Source organism: Mauremys mutica, chromosome 20 (genome assembly GCF_020497125.1).
Source record: "Mauremys mutica isolate MM-2020 ecotype Southern chromosome 20, ASM2049712v1, whole genome shotgun sequence".
In the NCBI taxonomy this organism is placed as follows: Eukaryota; Metazoa; Chordata; order Testudines; family Geoemydidae; genus Mauremys; species Mauremys mutica.
In genome coordinates this window covers 19,924,716-19,940,806 of record NC_059091.1, presented here as the reverse complement: position 1 = coordinate 19,940,806, position 16,091 = coordinate 19,924,716, and the positions used below count along the sequence as shown (strand labels likewise).

The 16,091-nt window shown below is 51.9% G+C and overlaps 1 protein-coding gene across 2 annotated transcripts in view; it reads right to left on the bottom strand.

The window, feature by feature from the left end:
• Positions 1-4,896: 4,896 nt before the first annotated feature.
• The window catches only part of LOC123353431 (adhesion G protein-coupled receptor E2-like), a 32,945-nt gene continuing 21,750 nt past the window's right edge, over positions 4,897-16,091 (bottom strand). The window contains exons 10-20 of one of the 2 annotated variants that reach the window (XM_044994502.1): positions 15,652-15,823; positions 15,266-15,382; positions 14,809-15,041; positions 14,370-14,534; positions 9,907-10,104; positions 9,135-9,370; positions 7,240-7,306; positions 6,367-6,458; positions 5,931-6,099; positions 5,629-5,814; positions 4,897-5,178 (exon numbers count right to left, since the gene is read on the bottom strand). In XM_044994502.1, coding sequence (XP_044850437.1) covers positions 5,668-5,814; positions 5,931-6,099; positions 6,367-6,458; positions 7,240-7,306; positions 9,135-9,370; positions 9,907-10,104; positions 14,370-14,534; positions 14,809-15,041; positions 15,266-15,382; positions 15,652-15,823 — 1,596 coding nt within the window. In that variant the 3' untranslated portion in view covers positions 4,897-5,178; positions 5,629-5,667. The remainder of the gene's footprint in view (positions 5,179-5,628; positions 5,815-5,930; positions 6,100-6,366; positions 6,459-7,239; positions 7,307-9,134; positions 9,371-9,906; positions 10,105-14,369; positions 14,535-14,808; positions 15,042-15,265; positions 15,383-15,651; positions 15,824-16,091) is intronic. The other variant, XM_044994503.1, reaches the window with a different exon arrangement.

The following is a 16,091-nucleotide window of genomic DNA, read 5'->3' as shown; positions in this document are numbered from 1 at the left end:
AGGAGTGGGTCAGAGTTGAAGTCTAAACAAACGTTTTGTAGTGTGGATGCAGCTCAGCTCCATGTCACCAGACTCGGGTGTGGAGAGTCTGCCAACACCATCTAACAATCCCCAGGGACTGTGCTTCCTGGCCCTTCAATTCTAAAACTTGCCACTTGCTTCCCAGGAACTTTATGTAACATGGGGATACGGATAATGGCCTCCTTTGTAAAGGACGTTGAGACCTTCTGAGGAAATGAGCTACAGAAGAGGTAGGTAGTCTTAGGGTGCAGGTCCAACACAGGCTGGTCTGGCCCCTCTCCTCAACAAGGGGTCAGCTGCTGCTCTGGATCTGAAAGGCTTTTGGTATCTCCTCAACCATAAGGCCTCGTCATGTCCTACGGACGATCCCGCTCTGGGTTCCTGACCAGGACGTCGGTTATTCCTTCCCCTGAGAATCCTCCCTTAAGACTGGAGACTGGCCACTTCCCAGGGCTTTGGGAGACGAGTCAGAGCTGCGGGACACCAGTGTGGGGCTGAGGTGGGCCAGCTACTGCTCTCAGTTACCCGGGTGCAGGGCAGGAGTAACTCTACTGAATTCAATGGGGTTACGCCTGATTTTTCTGTGGAATATTCCAGCTGCTGGGGGTGGTTCCTGCTCCCTTCTCTCACCTCGAGGAGCAGCAATCAGCTGTTTGTAATGAACCAGCAGCTTCCTCTCCCATGCAAAGGCTGCAGTGTCTGGAGCTGGGCGGGAGCAGGGAGGTGTTTCAGACACACAAGGCTCCGCTTTCCCTCCACATTCTTCATTGCTGCGTAGGTGGGGTCGGACTGAGATCCCCTCTGACATGCAGTGATGAGCTGGGGGAACAGACTCCAGGAGCAGACTGTGTTTGCCTAAGCACCCTACTGTGCCTAGGAACTCAGCAGAGGGAACTGCTTTGCCAAAGTGCCCCCTTTTGGCTGGAGCTGGGTTACAAATCACTTTAGTAGGGAGTGCAGGGGAATGGCAGGTTGTGACCCTGACTGTGTGAGGAAAGGGCAGCAGAACTGTGCGTAGCCTGCCCTGAGTGACGCTCACTCGCTAAGCAGGGGGGTAGGGATGCCAAATCCCCGTGAGAGTGAGAGAGAAAGAGGGTGGGGACAGGTGTCTGTGTCCGGGGGTGTGGGCTCTGCCTAAAGAGTCCTAGACGCTGTCGGAGAAAAACTCAGTTCTCGCTTTTTGTTTGGGTGCAGCAAAATCAAATACTTTATTATTTCTCCAGTAATTACAATGGAGGGAGAGAGTGCCATAGGACACAGGGTCACCCCAGTCCCGGACAGGTCTCTCAACTGGTAAACAATTACAGCAAGCTTTATACCTTTGTTACAGACAATTTCTAGCAATAATACAGACGGTAAAAAGCAACAAATACATTTTGTTTATACATAAGCCTTTCTGCTATCTTATTTGTCTCACTCCTAAGAAAAAGCAAGACTGCATATTCGGTTATCTAAATTGCAAGGTCGTAATAACTTTTCACACAGTTCACTCTGTCTCACATTATCTTGCTTCTACAAATCTCACGTCATTAGGGTCACAGCTAGCCTAACTCATGCTAACTAACTAACATTCATTAAGATCCCTTCAAATCCTTGTTAATTATTTCCTGGCTTCCACAACGCCATTTGACCATCTCCCTCCCCACTGTGTAAAGACAGAGCTGATCAGACACACTGGAGAGTGTTTGGTTTGTTCAGTGATCGCTAGAGCTGAAATCACTGAGAACCAGGTCTAGCCGCAGAGGCTTAGGGCACGTCTACGCTTAACACGCTGCATCGGCACAGCTGCACCGAGGGAACTGTGCTGCTGTGACGCTTTAATGGAGACGCTCTAAGCTGACAGGAGAGAGCTTCTCCCATCAGTGTAGTTAATCCACTTCCCCGAGAGGCGGGAGCTGTGTCAATGGGAGAAGCTCTCCTGCCCACACAGCCATGTCTACACGAGGTCAGGTTGGTATAACTACGTCGCACAGAGGGCGGGTGTGTGTGGATTTTTCACCCCCCGAGCGATGTAATTACACTGATATAGGTCTGTAGTTCAGACCAGACCTCAGTTGTAAACATTGCGGTGGCCAGGGCCACCAAGAGCAGGTTCAGGCCCCGGTGAAAACATTTTTTTGGGATGCGCAGCAAGGGCGGACCCGCTAAACAGGGCCAAAGCCAGGGAAGCCAGGCCCCGGGCCCCGTTCCAGACCACCGGGCTCCTGTAATTTGTACCAGCTTCTCCACCCTCTCGTCGGCCCTGGTGGTGGCAGCAGCGGCCGAGGCATTTCTCGACACCATCTCCACACCTCCCACCCCACTGGCGGGAGCAGGGCCACCTCCAGACACTGGCCAAGCAAGCTCGTGCTTGGGGTGGCAGATTCTAAGGGGCAGCATTCTGCCCAAACCGAGGGCGGCATGGCCACCCTTTTTTTCTTTTTTTTGTTCACCTCTCCAGCCGACCACCAGGGTTTTTTTTTTTTTTTGCTTCACCACTCCAGCCGCCCCGCAGGTTTTTTTGGGTTTTTTTTTTTTTTTTTTTGCTTGGGGCGGCAAAAAAGCCAGCGCTGGCCCTGGGCGGGAGTTGAACTCATGTGAACGCTCTGAACTCTGGGCCTTCGCTGACCAAGGGCAGCAACTGTGAGTGGGGTGCAGGGGAGGGAAATGGCAAAGGCAGGTTAAAGGAGAATTTGTTGGACTTTCACACAGCAAGGGGAGAAACTGAGGCAAAAGACACTGCCCAATATATTCTGGGGTAGGAGTTTGCTCATGGCTAAGGCTATGATTATGTCCCGGAGGTCATGGACATGAGGCCTTTCCCCTCCAGTTAGCTTTGCCCCCCCCAATAATTCCCACCTCAGAACTGACCAGGGGGTGGGGAGCTCCATAGCCTGATGGGGGAGGAAGGTTACGGGCAGGGTCGGCTTTAAGGCGATTCGGCTGATTCCCCAGAATCGGGCTCCGCACCACTAAGAGGGCCCTGCAACGTCCCATAGGAGCTGCCACCAAAGTCCTGCCACTGTCGTTGGCGGCAGCTCAATCACTGCCATGGAGGAAGGTCCCTCCTCCGGAATGCCACCAATTGAGCTGCCGCTGAAGACAACGGCGGGACTTCGGCGGCAGCTCCTTCGAATCGGGCCCCGCGGTGCCTAAAGCCTGCCCTGGCTATGAGGCACCACGCTGGGCCCTACTTGGCGAGGCCCTGCTGCCCGGGCCTGGCTCCTCCCCGAGGGGCTTGGACATGTTGCTTATCTTCTTGATGCTGTGAAAGGGGGCAGCATGTGGCGTGGCGGTGTGGATGGGGAAGGCCTTCTCCACCACCAAGCGTCCTTGGCTCCCCTCTGGCTGGTGGCGGGGGACCCTCTGCAGTTGCCCAGCCATGACGGGAAGAGGAGGGACACCCCCACCGGAGCTCTCAGCTACTGCAGAGGGTGAGGGGACCATGCAGCAGCCCAGCCCCCGGTTGTTGGGGGGGGACCCTAGACCTCCCACTTGCCGCAGCTGATGGGGAACTGGAGCTCCCTGCTGCCACAGGGGGTGAGATCCCCCACAACTGCTCAGCTGCCAAGGGGATCGGGGGACTTTGAAGTGGGGCAGTGGTGGTGGGGGACCCCGGAGCTCCAGATGCAGTGGGCGCGGAGGTGAACCTGCCTCCCCATTTTGTCAGGATATTTTTAGTGAAAGTCAAGACAGGTCAGAGGCTTCCGTGAATTGTTGTTTATTGCCCACGACGTGGCCGTGATTTTTACTAAAAATATCGTTGCCTTACTCATGGTCACAAGCTTTCGAATCGTGGCTCTGGGGTTTCCCAGATTACCACCAGGTTCCTTTCCCCTTTTTATTAAAAGTTCTCTTTGTTATACACAGATTCGAGAGGGGATGTATTGCCTCTTAGAGGCGCCTGGGGTGGTCTGAAGTTTTCCCAGATTACTGGGTGTGGGTGTGATGGGTTAGTCACAGAGATCCCCTTGGGACTGTCACCTGAGGTGCTGAAATTACCTCTGAGCCTGTTTCCCTGCCAGCTTGGAACTTCAGAACCCTGCCTTGTTGATCCAGACACGCTGCCTGCTGCAACACAGACCCAGGGTCTGGGCCATGTCCCCATAGCTGCAGACTTTAACTAAAAACAGTTTTGCAGGTTACCTGTCTCCAGCACCCAGACACCCAGCTCCCAAAGGGATCCAAACCCCAAATACATCTGTTTTATTCTGTATGATGCTTATACAGGTTAAATTCGTAAATTGTTCACGTTCTGTATCACTGATAGAGAGATATGCTCAGCTGGTTGCTCCCCCAGGTATGAATCACTTACTTTGGGTTTATTTATAAAATCATTTTTGTTTAATTATAAAGAGTAGGATTTAAGTGGTTTCAAGTAATAACAGCCAGAACAAAGTAAGTCACAAAGCAAAATAAAACAAAACACAAGTCTAAGCCTAATACATTAAGAAACTGATTACCAGTAAATCTCACCCTCAGAGATGTTCCAATAAGCTTCTTTCACAGACTAGACTCCTCCTTAGTCTGGGACAAACCTTTCCCCTGGTACAGTCTTTGTTAGATCCAGGAGACATCTCAGGTGGTAAGCAGGGGTTTTCTCATGGCTGGCAGCCCTTTCTCCTGCTCCACCCCCTTTTATCACTTTGGCACAAGGTGGGAATCTTTTGTATCTCTCGGTCCCTACCCTTCCTTCTAAATGGAAAAGTACCAGATTAAGATGGATTTCATTATCAGGTGACATGGTCACATGTCACTGTAAGACCCCTAGTCTCCATTCCCCATGGGCTGGCCCACTCGTACACAGGAAGGCTTTCAAGTAACTAAGGCCATTTACAACGGATTGTTTCTGGAGCACCCTTAATGGCCTCCACTTAATATGTTTACATCAGTGATACAAGTTTATATATTATTCTCCTAACTCCAGATATAGAAATAACACATGCAAATAAATAGGATGAACACACTTAGTAGATTACAAGCTTTCTAAAGACACCACAGAAGGGGTATTTAGCATAAAGTATATTCTAATCATGTCATATTCATAAGCATATTTCCATAAAGCACATGGAGTGCAAAATCACAGGGGGCTCCAGCTGGTTCTGTTTTGTATTGGAACCCCTAGGTATTGAACCTGGCCCTGGTTGCTGCTACCTCCACCTGGCAGACGGGTTACATCTGGCAAGAAAAGCAGAAAAATGACAATAGTTTCCAAGGCCACTGAGAATGTAATATGCAAATTGGCAGGTTGTCTCTGGAAGGTGACACACAAAGCCCCTGGACACTGACCCATAGGGATAATGGAGCCAAGGGAAATTCTTCACGGTGCTGACTGCTCATTGGGGATGATCCGTCTGCACTGACAAGGTTTCAGTCCCAGGGGACAATCTGATCTATTCAGATCATTACACTACAAGAGCCAATGCCTGCCTAGTCCACAGTGAGTGAGCCCTGGAGCTCCCAGGAGAGCCAAGGGAAGGGAACGCGGAGGTGCCAGGACAGGACATTCTGTTCTGGTCCCTAAGACATGTAGGATACCCCTCGATAGTGACCGACTCTCACTAAAACTTGCAGTGACGTTCCCAGCTGGCTCATAACCAATCCTGAGTCATTCGGGGGGCAAATCACCTTTACAGCAGTGATGAGACGCAGCTAGAGATGACTGTGTCACAGGCTGGTACTGGAGCAGAGCAGAGGACCTCTTACCGTCTTGGTGCTGGTGGTGGGGACAGCAGACATGGACAGATCGGATGGCTGAGATTTCGTGCTGAACATTGGGAATCCCTTGATCCATCTCCTGTACTCCTCTCTCACCTGGAGAGTGAGGGACACGGTCACTGCACTATGTAACTAACGCTGAGAAGATCAGACATGGCCACCGCGAGGCCGGTGAAGGTGCTGGGTGGGCGCTGACGGGCTGTGGGAATTACCTGGCGATTGAGGAGACAGTGCACCAGGAAGATGAAGGCTCCCTGCAGGCTGTTGACGATGGTGAATAAATACGCCATGACTGTGCCTGCTGGGCCGACTTGGAGGAGACCAAGGCTCCATGTGCAGCCCAGAATGAAGAGTTGGGCGATGGCTTTAAAGGTCAGTAACCTGGGTAAAGGCAGATGGAGAGATCCCGTTACAATAACCCTATGGAGAGCAATTGGGTCAAGAGGATCCGGGCAGAGTGGGGTGGAGCTACCGGCCCTGGCTTTCCTATATGAGACAGGGTTACTGTCAATGCAAACACACTGAGAATTCATTCCTATGGATCCTAGCTATGCTGTTCCCCTCCTGCAATCCCCCACACCCTCCGGGGCCGAGGACCTTCCAAACCAAGGCATCTGACCCTCCAGGACTGTTTTGTTGCCCTCTTACCTGTGGTCTCTGACAGTGGACACATCTGCATTGAGGGAGGAGAGTCTGTTTCTCAGGATCCACAGGGTCAGGGCAAAGAACGTTATATTTATCTGTGGGAAGAGTGGGAAATATTTCCTGTAAAACATCCCATCTGGTGGCTGGGTGACTCGAGCTGAGGCAGAGAACAATCCCAGGGGACCAAACCGAATGCTGCAGAATCGGGGACTGCTCATTTCCGGTGGGAATCATCCCCTCACCTGTAATATCCCCTGGCAGCTCTTGCTCCATCCCCTTGCATAGAGCTGGCAGCACAGCCAGGGCTGAGATGGATCAATGGGATCACAGAGGCCAGATGCTGCTCAGAGTTCAATATGGAGCCTCGCCAGTGGAGTGAGGAGTTATTTTGGGTTTACACTGGTGTAACTGAGAGCAGGATCTGGCTCAGAGATTCCAGATCCTGCCTCTAGAATACTTCCTGCCACTTCCAGGCTGTAACAAATCCCCCCTGCCCTCCCTCCCCAACTTCCCAAGGGGGTAGGGAGGAATATGTAGGGACATTTGTTTCCCCTCCTACAAAAACCACTGCATAGTGGAGCCCTCTCCCTTCCTCATTCCTTGGGTCATTTACTCGACTAGACCAAACTCTTCTGTCTTCACTTGGCAAAACTCCTGCTGACGTCCCTGGGAGCTGTGCCCGAGTAATGGCTGTAGGCCTGGGGATACAGCACAGGGACTCATCCCGGGACTGACCACAGCAGATGAGCCAGGTGGGACCTAACTGGGTCTTTCCTTGTGTTTTATGGGCCACGTTCCCCTCCCTGCTTCACTGAAATCAATGGGGTTGCAGAGGTGAGAGGAGAATGGGGCCCTGTGGTTCTGTGAGGTACCCACCAGGATTATGGCACAGACTGGACCCAGGAAGCTCCAACGAAAGCCCCTCTCCAGGCTGATCCAGCAGCTACAGGCAGGCAGGAAGAAGAAGGTGACTTTAATGAGGTTACTGTCCTTTTTCAGTCCTGAGGGCAGAGAGGGGGTTTCACAGGGCAGCTGCGTCTCAAAAGCGAGATGGATCTCAGCCTGCCTGTGACATGGCCGACTCTCTTGCAGGCAGCAGGCAAACAACCTTTCCCATGTACCTGAGCATCTCCTGCTTTCAGCCACCACTTCCTCTTCCACCTCCTCAAATGACCCTTTCTGGTGGATGGGTGCAGTATTGATGGAGGGCCAGACATGCAGCGGTTGGACATTGGCCTAGCTGCACTGAAGGAAGTGGAGCTGCCCTGATTTGCACCAGCTGAGGATCTCGCCTGGGGTGTCTAGAACACGCCACACCCTGTTTTAGTGGAGTCGCTCACTTTAGAGGGGGGATCCTCTGGGATTTTCACACTGTAAGAATGTGCATTTGTTTCCTACCCACCAGCCCCACAAACCCAGCCTGGGAGCTGAGAGTAAAGCTGGGATCTTTCCGTCTTGTTCTTCCACATCGTCAGTGGGGTGAGGAGTGTAAATGTCTGACAGGGGGTGTGAGGTTATTGATATAAATTGGGACCATATAGAACATGGGTTGCAATCAAGGTCCTGTAGTGGCACCAAATCTTAAGTAAAGGGGGGCATATAAGGTGTCTAAGACCAGGTTCTGGGTTGCTGGTTATGATTATGCTGTCTGTATGTCTGTGTATCATTTTGTAGTTGAAGTTATAAGTATTGGCTCTGTACTGTCTGTATTTTGTATTATGCTCTGCTTCTGGGAAATATCCCAGACAAGCTGGTGTTAGCCCTGCCTAGCTGGCTTGATGGCCCATTAAGGACCATCAGCTACACAATTGACCCATGGAGAGAAGGCAGACACGCCTTGTGACTCAGCAAAGTATGCAGAGACTTGTCCATGTGACTGCAGACTCCATTTTGCTGTAATTTTCCACAGTGAGGACAAAGAGATTCTTACACCTGGAAAAGTCTATATAAGGCTGATGCATCATCTCCATCTTGTCTTCAATCTTGCTTCTGACCTCTGGAGGGACTTTGCTACAAACTGAAGCTCTACACAAGGGACTGAACGACCCATCCCAGCGGGGGATGTTCCAGAGACTTAATTTGAACCTGCAGTTTACTCCATCACTGCTGCAAGCCTGAACTAAGAACTTTGCCCTTACTGTATGTAATTGATTCCATTTAACCAATTCTACCTCTGATCTCTACCTTTTTCCCTTTGTAAATAAACCTTTAGATTTTAGATTCTAAAGGATTGGCAACAGTGTGATTTGTGGGTAAGATCTGATGTGTATATTGACCTGGGTCAGGGGCTTGGTCCTTTGGGATCGAGAGAACCTTTTTCTTTTATTGGGGTGTTGGTTTTCATAACCATTCATCCCCAGGACGAGTGCACTGGTGCTGATGCTGGGAGACTGGAGTGTCTAAGGAAATTGCTTGTGTGACTTGTGGTTAGCCAGTGGGGTGAGACCAAAGTCCTTTTTGTCTGGCTGGTTTGGTTTGCCTTAGAGGTGGAAAAACCCCAGCCTAGGGCTGTGACTGCCCAGTTTAAGCAATTGGTCCTGATTTGGCACTCTCAGTTGGGTCCCGCCAGAATCGCTCCGTCACAGGGGGCAACTCAACTACAGCGCTCGGGGCAACTTAGTGTCCCTGGGGATGGGAAGGGTCCCAGGTGGACATTCAGCTCCCAGGCAGGGCAAGCCGGGAAATCTAGGTTCAAGTCAGACCTGGGGTGAGCTGGAAAAACGCATGGAAGCCCCATCCCAGTTCCCCTTTGGGATGGGTGCTGCACGTACTGTGTGGAAGTTCCGTAGCCACCAGGATTCACCGCTGCAGAAATAGCCACCACCAGGGCTGGGAATCCATAGCCGAACGGGTACATGAATCTCTTCTTGAACCGGCTGGCGCTGGTGTAATTCACGACCTTCAGGTTCCAGATGGTGAGGAAGAGGTGCAGCCCCTCCAGGAACATCCAGCTGAAGCAGGCAAGGAAGAGGTAGTGCAGGAGGCCAGCAATGACAGCACACGCCACCTGGGGGAGACAGAGAGCCCAGGGACACTGCGGTGGGGAAGGGAAATGCTGAGTATGGGGAGACCTGCCGGGGGTTCACACCGGGATTCCTACTAGCACAGCTCTCCAGGTATAGCGCTCCGTGACCCAGAGACGGCAGGTTCCTCGGTCTACGGAGGGTCCTGCGGGTGCACATTGCTGATGCAGGAAGGGAGCAGAGATTAGTGGTTAGAGCAGGGGAGCAGGGCTCAGGGGGTCCAGGTTCTGTTCCCAGCCCTGCCACAGAGTCCCTGGGTGACCATGGGCAAGTCGCGTAGGAGAGGAATCGATACACAGAGACTGTGACATAGGGATAGAACTGGCTGAACTCCAGGGATTGGGGACACTCAGAGCACTGTGCCCAGTGTGATGGGACCTAACGGGGTGGAAACAGCCCCCCGGGAATCCCCCCAGTGTCCTTCACAGCCCAGAATCCAGGGAGCACAAAGGGGTTCAAAGCCCCACACCCCAGCCCTGCTGCGCGTGGAGGCACAGAGCAGGGGAGAATCAGGCCGTACCTGACTACCGGGGCGGGTCACCACAGTGAGGAAGAGCAGGTCGGCCGGGAAGAGGCAGAGGCAGAGCTGCAGGTGGAGGGAGGTGCTGACGTTGCGGATGGAGCGGCACAGGAGGAAGGTGAGGATGGCCAGGAAGAGGCACAGCAGGGAGAGGGTCAGTCCCACGTAGGTGATGATGTTGAAACTGAGAGTCGCTTCCTGGGGACAGGAAAGGAAAATCCCTGGGAGTGAGGAGTCCAAGGGTTCAGGTGCCACGTCCCGTGTGTTCCCAGGGAGCATCAGGCATCACAACCTCTCCCAGCCAATGGGGCTAAAGTACTCTCAGAGGGGGAGCCCTTTACAAAGGGGGTCCACTGAGGCTGGCTCGGGGCCCCACTGGGATCTAAACCTAACTGGGGCTAGAACCCTTTGTCCTTCCTTCTTCACTCCTGCTCCCCCGTCCCTCCATTACAGATGCCAGGGAACAACATTGTCACAAGCCCACGGCTTCCTAGGCTGTCTCTATGCTGCATCTGGCAGCTGCTCAGAAATGTCTGACAGGGCAGGGATAGACCCCAGATCCTCCTGCCTGAAAAACTCTGGTCACTGACAGATGAGCTGAGGGAGAATCCCCATTAACTGTTAGCAGTATAGCACCTCTGATGAACAACAACAGTTCTGAAAACTAGAGGGCACATGTGGGTGGACAAAAACAAACGTGCACTCACACCACTAGAGGGCATGTGCACACAAACACAGACAAACACCACTAGAGGGTGCAGGATGCTAGGGAGATTCCCAAACCTGAGCCATCTTTTGCAGGTGACAAATCTGAGGATCTGTCACAAATTGAAGGGTCACTAGAGGAGGTTTTGGAATTAACTGATAAACTTAACAGTAACAAGTCACCGGGACCAGATGGCATTCACCAGTTCTGAAAGAACTCAAATGTGAAATTGCAAAACTATTAACTATGGTTTGTAAACTGTCCATTAAATCAGCTACTGTACCCAATAACTGAAAGACAGCTAATGTTACATCAATATTTAAAAAGGGCTCTAGAGATGATCCCGGAAGTTACAGACCAGTAAGTCTAACGTCAGTGCCGGGCAAATTAGTTGAAACAATAGTAAAGAATAAAATTATCAGACACATAGAAGAACATAAATTGTTAGGCAAAAGTCAACATGGCTTCTTGAAAGGGAAATTATGTCTTACTAATCTATTATAATTCTTTGAAGGGGTCAACAAACATGTGGACAAGGGGGATCCAGTGGACATAGTGTACTTAGATTTCCAGAAAGCCCTCACCAAAGGCTCTTACGTAAATTAAGTTGTCTTGGGATAAGAGGGAAGATCCTCTCATGGATTGAGAACTGGTTAAAAGACAGGGAACAAAGGGTAGGAATAAACGGTAAATTTTCAGAATGGAGACTGGTAACTAGTGGTGTTCCGAAAGGGTCAGTCCTAGGACCAATCCTATTCAACTTATTCATAAAGGATCTGGAGAAAGGGGTGGAGTGAGGTGGCAAAGTTTGCAGATGATACTAAACTGCTCAAGATAGTTAAGACCAAAGCAGACTGTGAAGAACTTCAAAAAGATCTCACAAAACTAAGTGACTGGACAACAAAATGGCAAATGAAATTTAATATGGGTAAATATAAAGTAATGCACATTGGAAAAAAAATAACCCCAACTATGCATACAATATGGTGGGGGCTAATTTAGCTACAACTAATCAGGAAAAAGATCTTGGAGTCATCATGGATAGTTCTCTGAAGACATCCACGCAGTGCGCAGAGGCGGTCAAAAAAGCAAACAGGATGTTAGGAATAATTAAAAAGGGGATAGAGAATAAGACGGAGAATATCTTATTGCCCTTATACAAATCTATGGTATGCCCACATCTCAAATACTGCGTACAGATGTGGTCTCCTCATCTCAAAAAAGGTATAGTGACATGAGAAAAGGTTCAGAGAAGGGCAACTAAAATGATTAGGGGTTTGGAACGGGTCCCATATGAGGAGAGATTAAAGAGGCTGGAACTCTTCAGCTTGGAAAAGAAGAGCCTAAGGCGGGATATGATAGAGGTATATAAAATCATGAGTGGTGTGGAGAAAGTGAAACATGCCCACATACACAGGAGCACATGCACCACACACACTCTCTGATTGCATCCCCCAGTGCAGCTCTCCCTCGACCCTCAGAGCATTGGCCTGGATTTACCCCTAGCTCCAGATCTGGGTTTACCCCATAAGAACACAAGAATACAGGGCCGCCCAGAGGATTCCGGGGGCCCGGGGTCTTCGGCGGTGGGGGGCCCTTCCGTTCCGGTCTTCGGCGGTAATTAGGTGGCGGGGGCCCCCCGCCGCGGGTATTCGGGGCACTTTGGCGGGGGGTCCCGGAATGGAAGGGCCCCCCGCCGCCGAAGACCGGGCTGAACTTCGGCGGTGGGTCCCGCTCCGTCTTCGGCGGTAATTCGCCAGTGGGGGGTCCTTCCGCCCCGGAGCGGAAGGACCCCCCGCCGGCGAAGACCAGGAGCGGAAGAAGCTCCTGCGCCTGGCCCCGCAAAAGTTTTCCGGACCCTGCTCCAGGGTCCCCGAAAAACTCTGGTGGGGGCCCCTGTGGGGCTCAGGGCCTGGGGCAAATTGCTCCTCTTGCCCCCCCCTCTGGGCGGCCCTGCAAGAACATAAGAATGGCCATACTGGGTCAGACCAAAGGTCCATCTAGCCCAGTATCTGTCTTCCGACAGTGGCCAGTGCCAGGTGCCCCAGAGGGAGTGAACCTAACAGGCAATGATCAAGTGATCTCTCTCCTGCCATCCACCTCCACCCTCTGACAAACAGAGGCTAGGGACACCATTCCTTACCCAGCCTGGCTAATAGCCACTAATGGACTTAACCTCCATGAATTATCCAGTTCTCTTTTAAACGCTGTTATAGTCCTAGCCTTCACAACCTCCTCAGGAAAGGAGTTCCACAAGTTGACTGTGCGCTGGGTGAAGAAGACCTTCCTTTTATTTGTTTTAAACCTACTGCCCATTAATTTAATTTGGTGGCCTCTAGTTCTTGTATTATGGGAACAACTGAATAACTTTTCCTTATTCACATCATTCATGATTATATATCTCTATCATATCCCCCTTTAGTCTCCTCTTTTATTTATTTAATTTATTTCTGCTGTTGTTTCTTGAGCAATTATCAATTTGTTAATTTACTGGCTTCCTACTGCTGCCTCTGACAGCTGCAATGCTTGTTGGAAAAACCTCGTTTTCTCCCTGCCCTTCCTGGTACTTACGTTAAACTAGAAATCTCCACAAAGGGCCGAGATGGTCAAATTAAAAATAAATATATAAAATCGATTGCATCCCCTCCCCTTCTGGAAATAACAGATCGAGTTAAAGACCATGAGTGCAGCTTTTGCTTAATTTAATTTCTTTTAAAAGGTAGGGGGAAAAATAAGAAGAATTTTTAAAAATAAGAATCAGAGGGGTAGCCGTGTTAGTCTGGATCTGTAAAAGCAGCAAAGAGTCCTGTGGCACCTTATAGACTAACAGACGTATTAGAGCATGAGCTTTTGTGGGTGAATCCAAACCCCGGATTTATTGGAAAAAAAGAAATAAAAAAAGAATAAAAAGAAATAACATAAAATTCCATATTAAAGTGGTTAGTAAAAACAAACAAAAAACAAACAAACGTACCCAACAGATTGCTACTGCTAGTGTTAAAAAGCAAGTTTCTATCTATCTAGTGTGTGTGTAGATGTAAATATATATATAAACAAATCGGGGTTGTGTTTTTCAGTTGTGCGTCATCTCGTTAGCAGAGCACTCCAGGGGTTAACAGAGAGGACAAGCCGGGAGGAATGAGACAAAGTCAAAGGAAATGAAAGTGGGCACTTTAAACCGGGCTTTTACTAAAAGAACCCAAGAGGTTTAGGAGCTCCTGCTTGGGGTGTGGGAAAGAATTCTGAATCGGAACCATGGTAAAGCAGGTGCTGAACTTTAATGTTTGAAGTCTCCTTGTGTACTAATGATCAGTAATGATAAATAAGATTATTTCATTAATAGTAGGAAGGCCCGTGAGGATGGTGAAAGGATTCGCAAACCTGACCTGTAGTGACAGACTCCAGGAGCTCACTGGGATTAGCAGAGAGACAGGGAAGGGGTGACTTGGTCAGTCTACAGGGACTGTGATCACGGGCTCTTCAGTCTATCAGCCAAAGGGCTGGAAGCGAGACCATCACACTGGAAATGGGCAGGGAGGGTAAATTAACCCCGGAACAGCTTCCCCGGGGGCGTGGTGGATTCTCAGCCCTGGCCCTTTCCAAATGGAGCCGGGATGTTCTGCTCTCAATGGAGCAGGAGTTAATCCAGGGAGGGCGGGGCCCTGATTTCTCTTCTCCCCCCGGCTCCAACATGGGCAGAACAGGCCCTCGCCCTCCCTGGATTAAACTGCCACACGCCCCTCTTGCTCGTACCTACCTCCAGCTCGTAGAAGGCCATGAGCACGGCGAAGCTGGTCAGGTGGTTGCACTGGCAGCGGGTGATGGTGGCATTCAGCTTCTGCAGGGTGCAGCCGTCGGTGGCCCAGCGCCTGCTGCCAGGCTCCCAGTAGGCGCAGAGGAGGCGCAGGTCGGGCTTCTTCTCCTGGGGACAGAGAGATGCTTGGTGCATGGTGGGCAGGAGCAGGGTGGGGGGCTGGCTGGGGCCACACAGGGGGCAGGACTCCCCAGGCCCCGAGAGGGCAGATAGGGGGAGTGTTGTGGGGCTGGGCTGGGCTGGGCTGGGGGCACAGAGAATCAGTTTGTCCCTGCATGGGAGGTGGATTTGCCTGTTGCCCAGGGTGGGGGGTGTTACTAGAGATGGGCCCAGGCTCTGCCCCCCAGGCCCTCCTTCCCCCAGGCCCAGCCTAGGGGCTCACCGGCACTGGGTGGCTGAAGCGGATGCTGACGGAGAGGCCGAGTGCCTGGGGGTTCGGGTCACTGATGAAGGCCGACACCACTGGAGACAGCACACGGTAGCTGGGCCGCCCCGGCTCCTGCGCCCACTTCCCCGTCCGGCCGATCTCGTCCCACTCGGGCGCTTCCACCCGCCCAGCACCGTCCAGGATGGGGCTCATCCCCTGGTATGTCAGCAGCCCGGCCAGCGTGAAGCCTACAAGAGACGGAGGAGATGGATGAAATGAGGGGCAGGAGGGGCCCTGGGGCAGACTGGTGCTAGAGGACGCTGTGCTGCTGGGGTGCTACCCCCAATGCCCTGGCCATGCCCCATCCCCTTACACACCCCAGCCTGACACTAGGGGGCGCTGTGCTGCTGCTCCCAATGCCCTGGCCGTGCCCATCGCTATACACACCCCAGCACAGGCGATGACCACATACCTTCGTTTTTCTGCCCTGGGGCTCCGGCCCACTTTAAGTCCATCTGCGTCTTGCTCTGCTGCAGCGTCACAGTCTCCTGGCTCTGGTTCCCAGCCTGCCTGACCGCCAGCCCCAGCTCTGCAACCACAATGCCAGCCAGGGCTCACACCAGAGAACATGGAGAGGAAGCCTGTAGCTAGGCAAGGTGCTTTCCTGGCTGTGGGGGGAGTTCCCAGCTACTCCAGTCCCAGACTCTCCCAGCAGGGGGCGCTGTGGGGAGTGGGGCAAAAGCACTGGCTGTCAAGGGGAGCTCCCGTCTCCCAGCAGGGGGCGCTGTGGGGAGTTGGGTGGGAGTGTAGAATGTGCGTGATGAAAGCCCAACTGGGGCCATGTGGCCAGGTGCTGACCTGTGCCGCTGGGGGATGCGATGCTGATCCTATCATGCACGGTCAGGGCCAGCGTTCTCAGCAGCTTCTCCACTAGGGCCATCAGCTCCGTCGCAATCCGGTGTCTCCACTCCACGCTCTCGCTCTGCTGCCCGACCAGATTTATCTGCTTCTCCAGAATGTTCAAGAAGCCCTGGCCAAGCAAACGTGGGGGGTGTTGGTGTCACAGTGCCTGAGTCTCTGCCGCGCCCCCCATTCCCGGATTGCTAGTCCTCCACTGCCTTCCCACAATCCCCCTGAAAGGAAAGACAAGAGGCAGGCATGGGAATTTCTGGGCCGTGCTGCTGTTTATTTATCTCCTGTTCCAGGTGCTGCATCCCTATAGATCACCCTGAGACTAGATCTGAGTAGGAGCAGCGATTCCTCCCCCTAACGGGAAAAAAACCAGCAAGGCCCCGTAT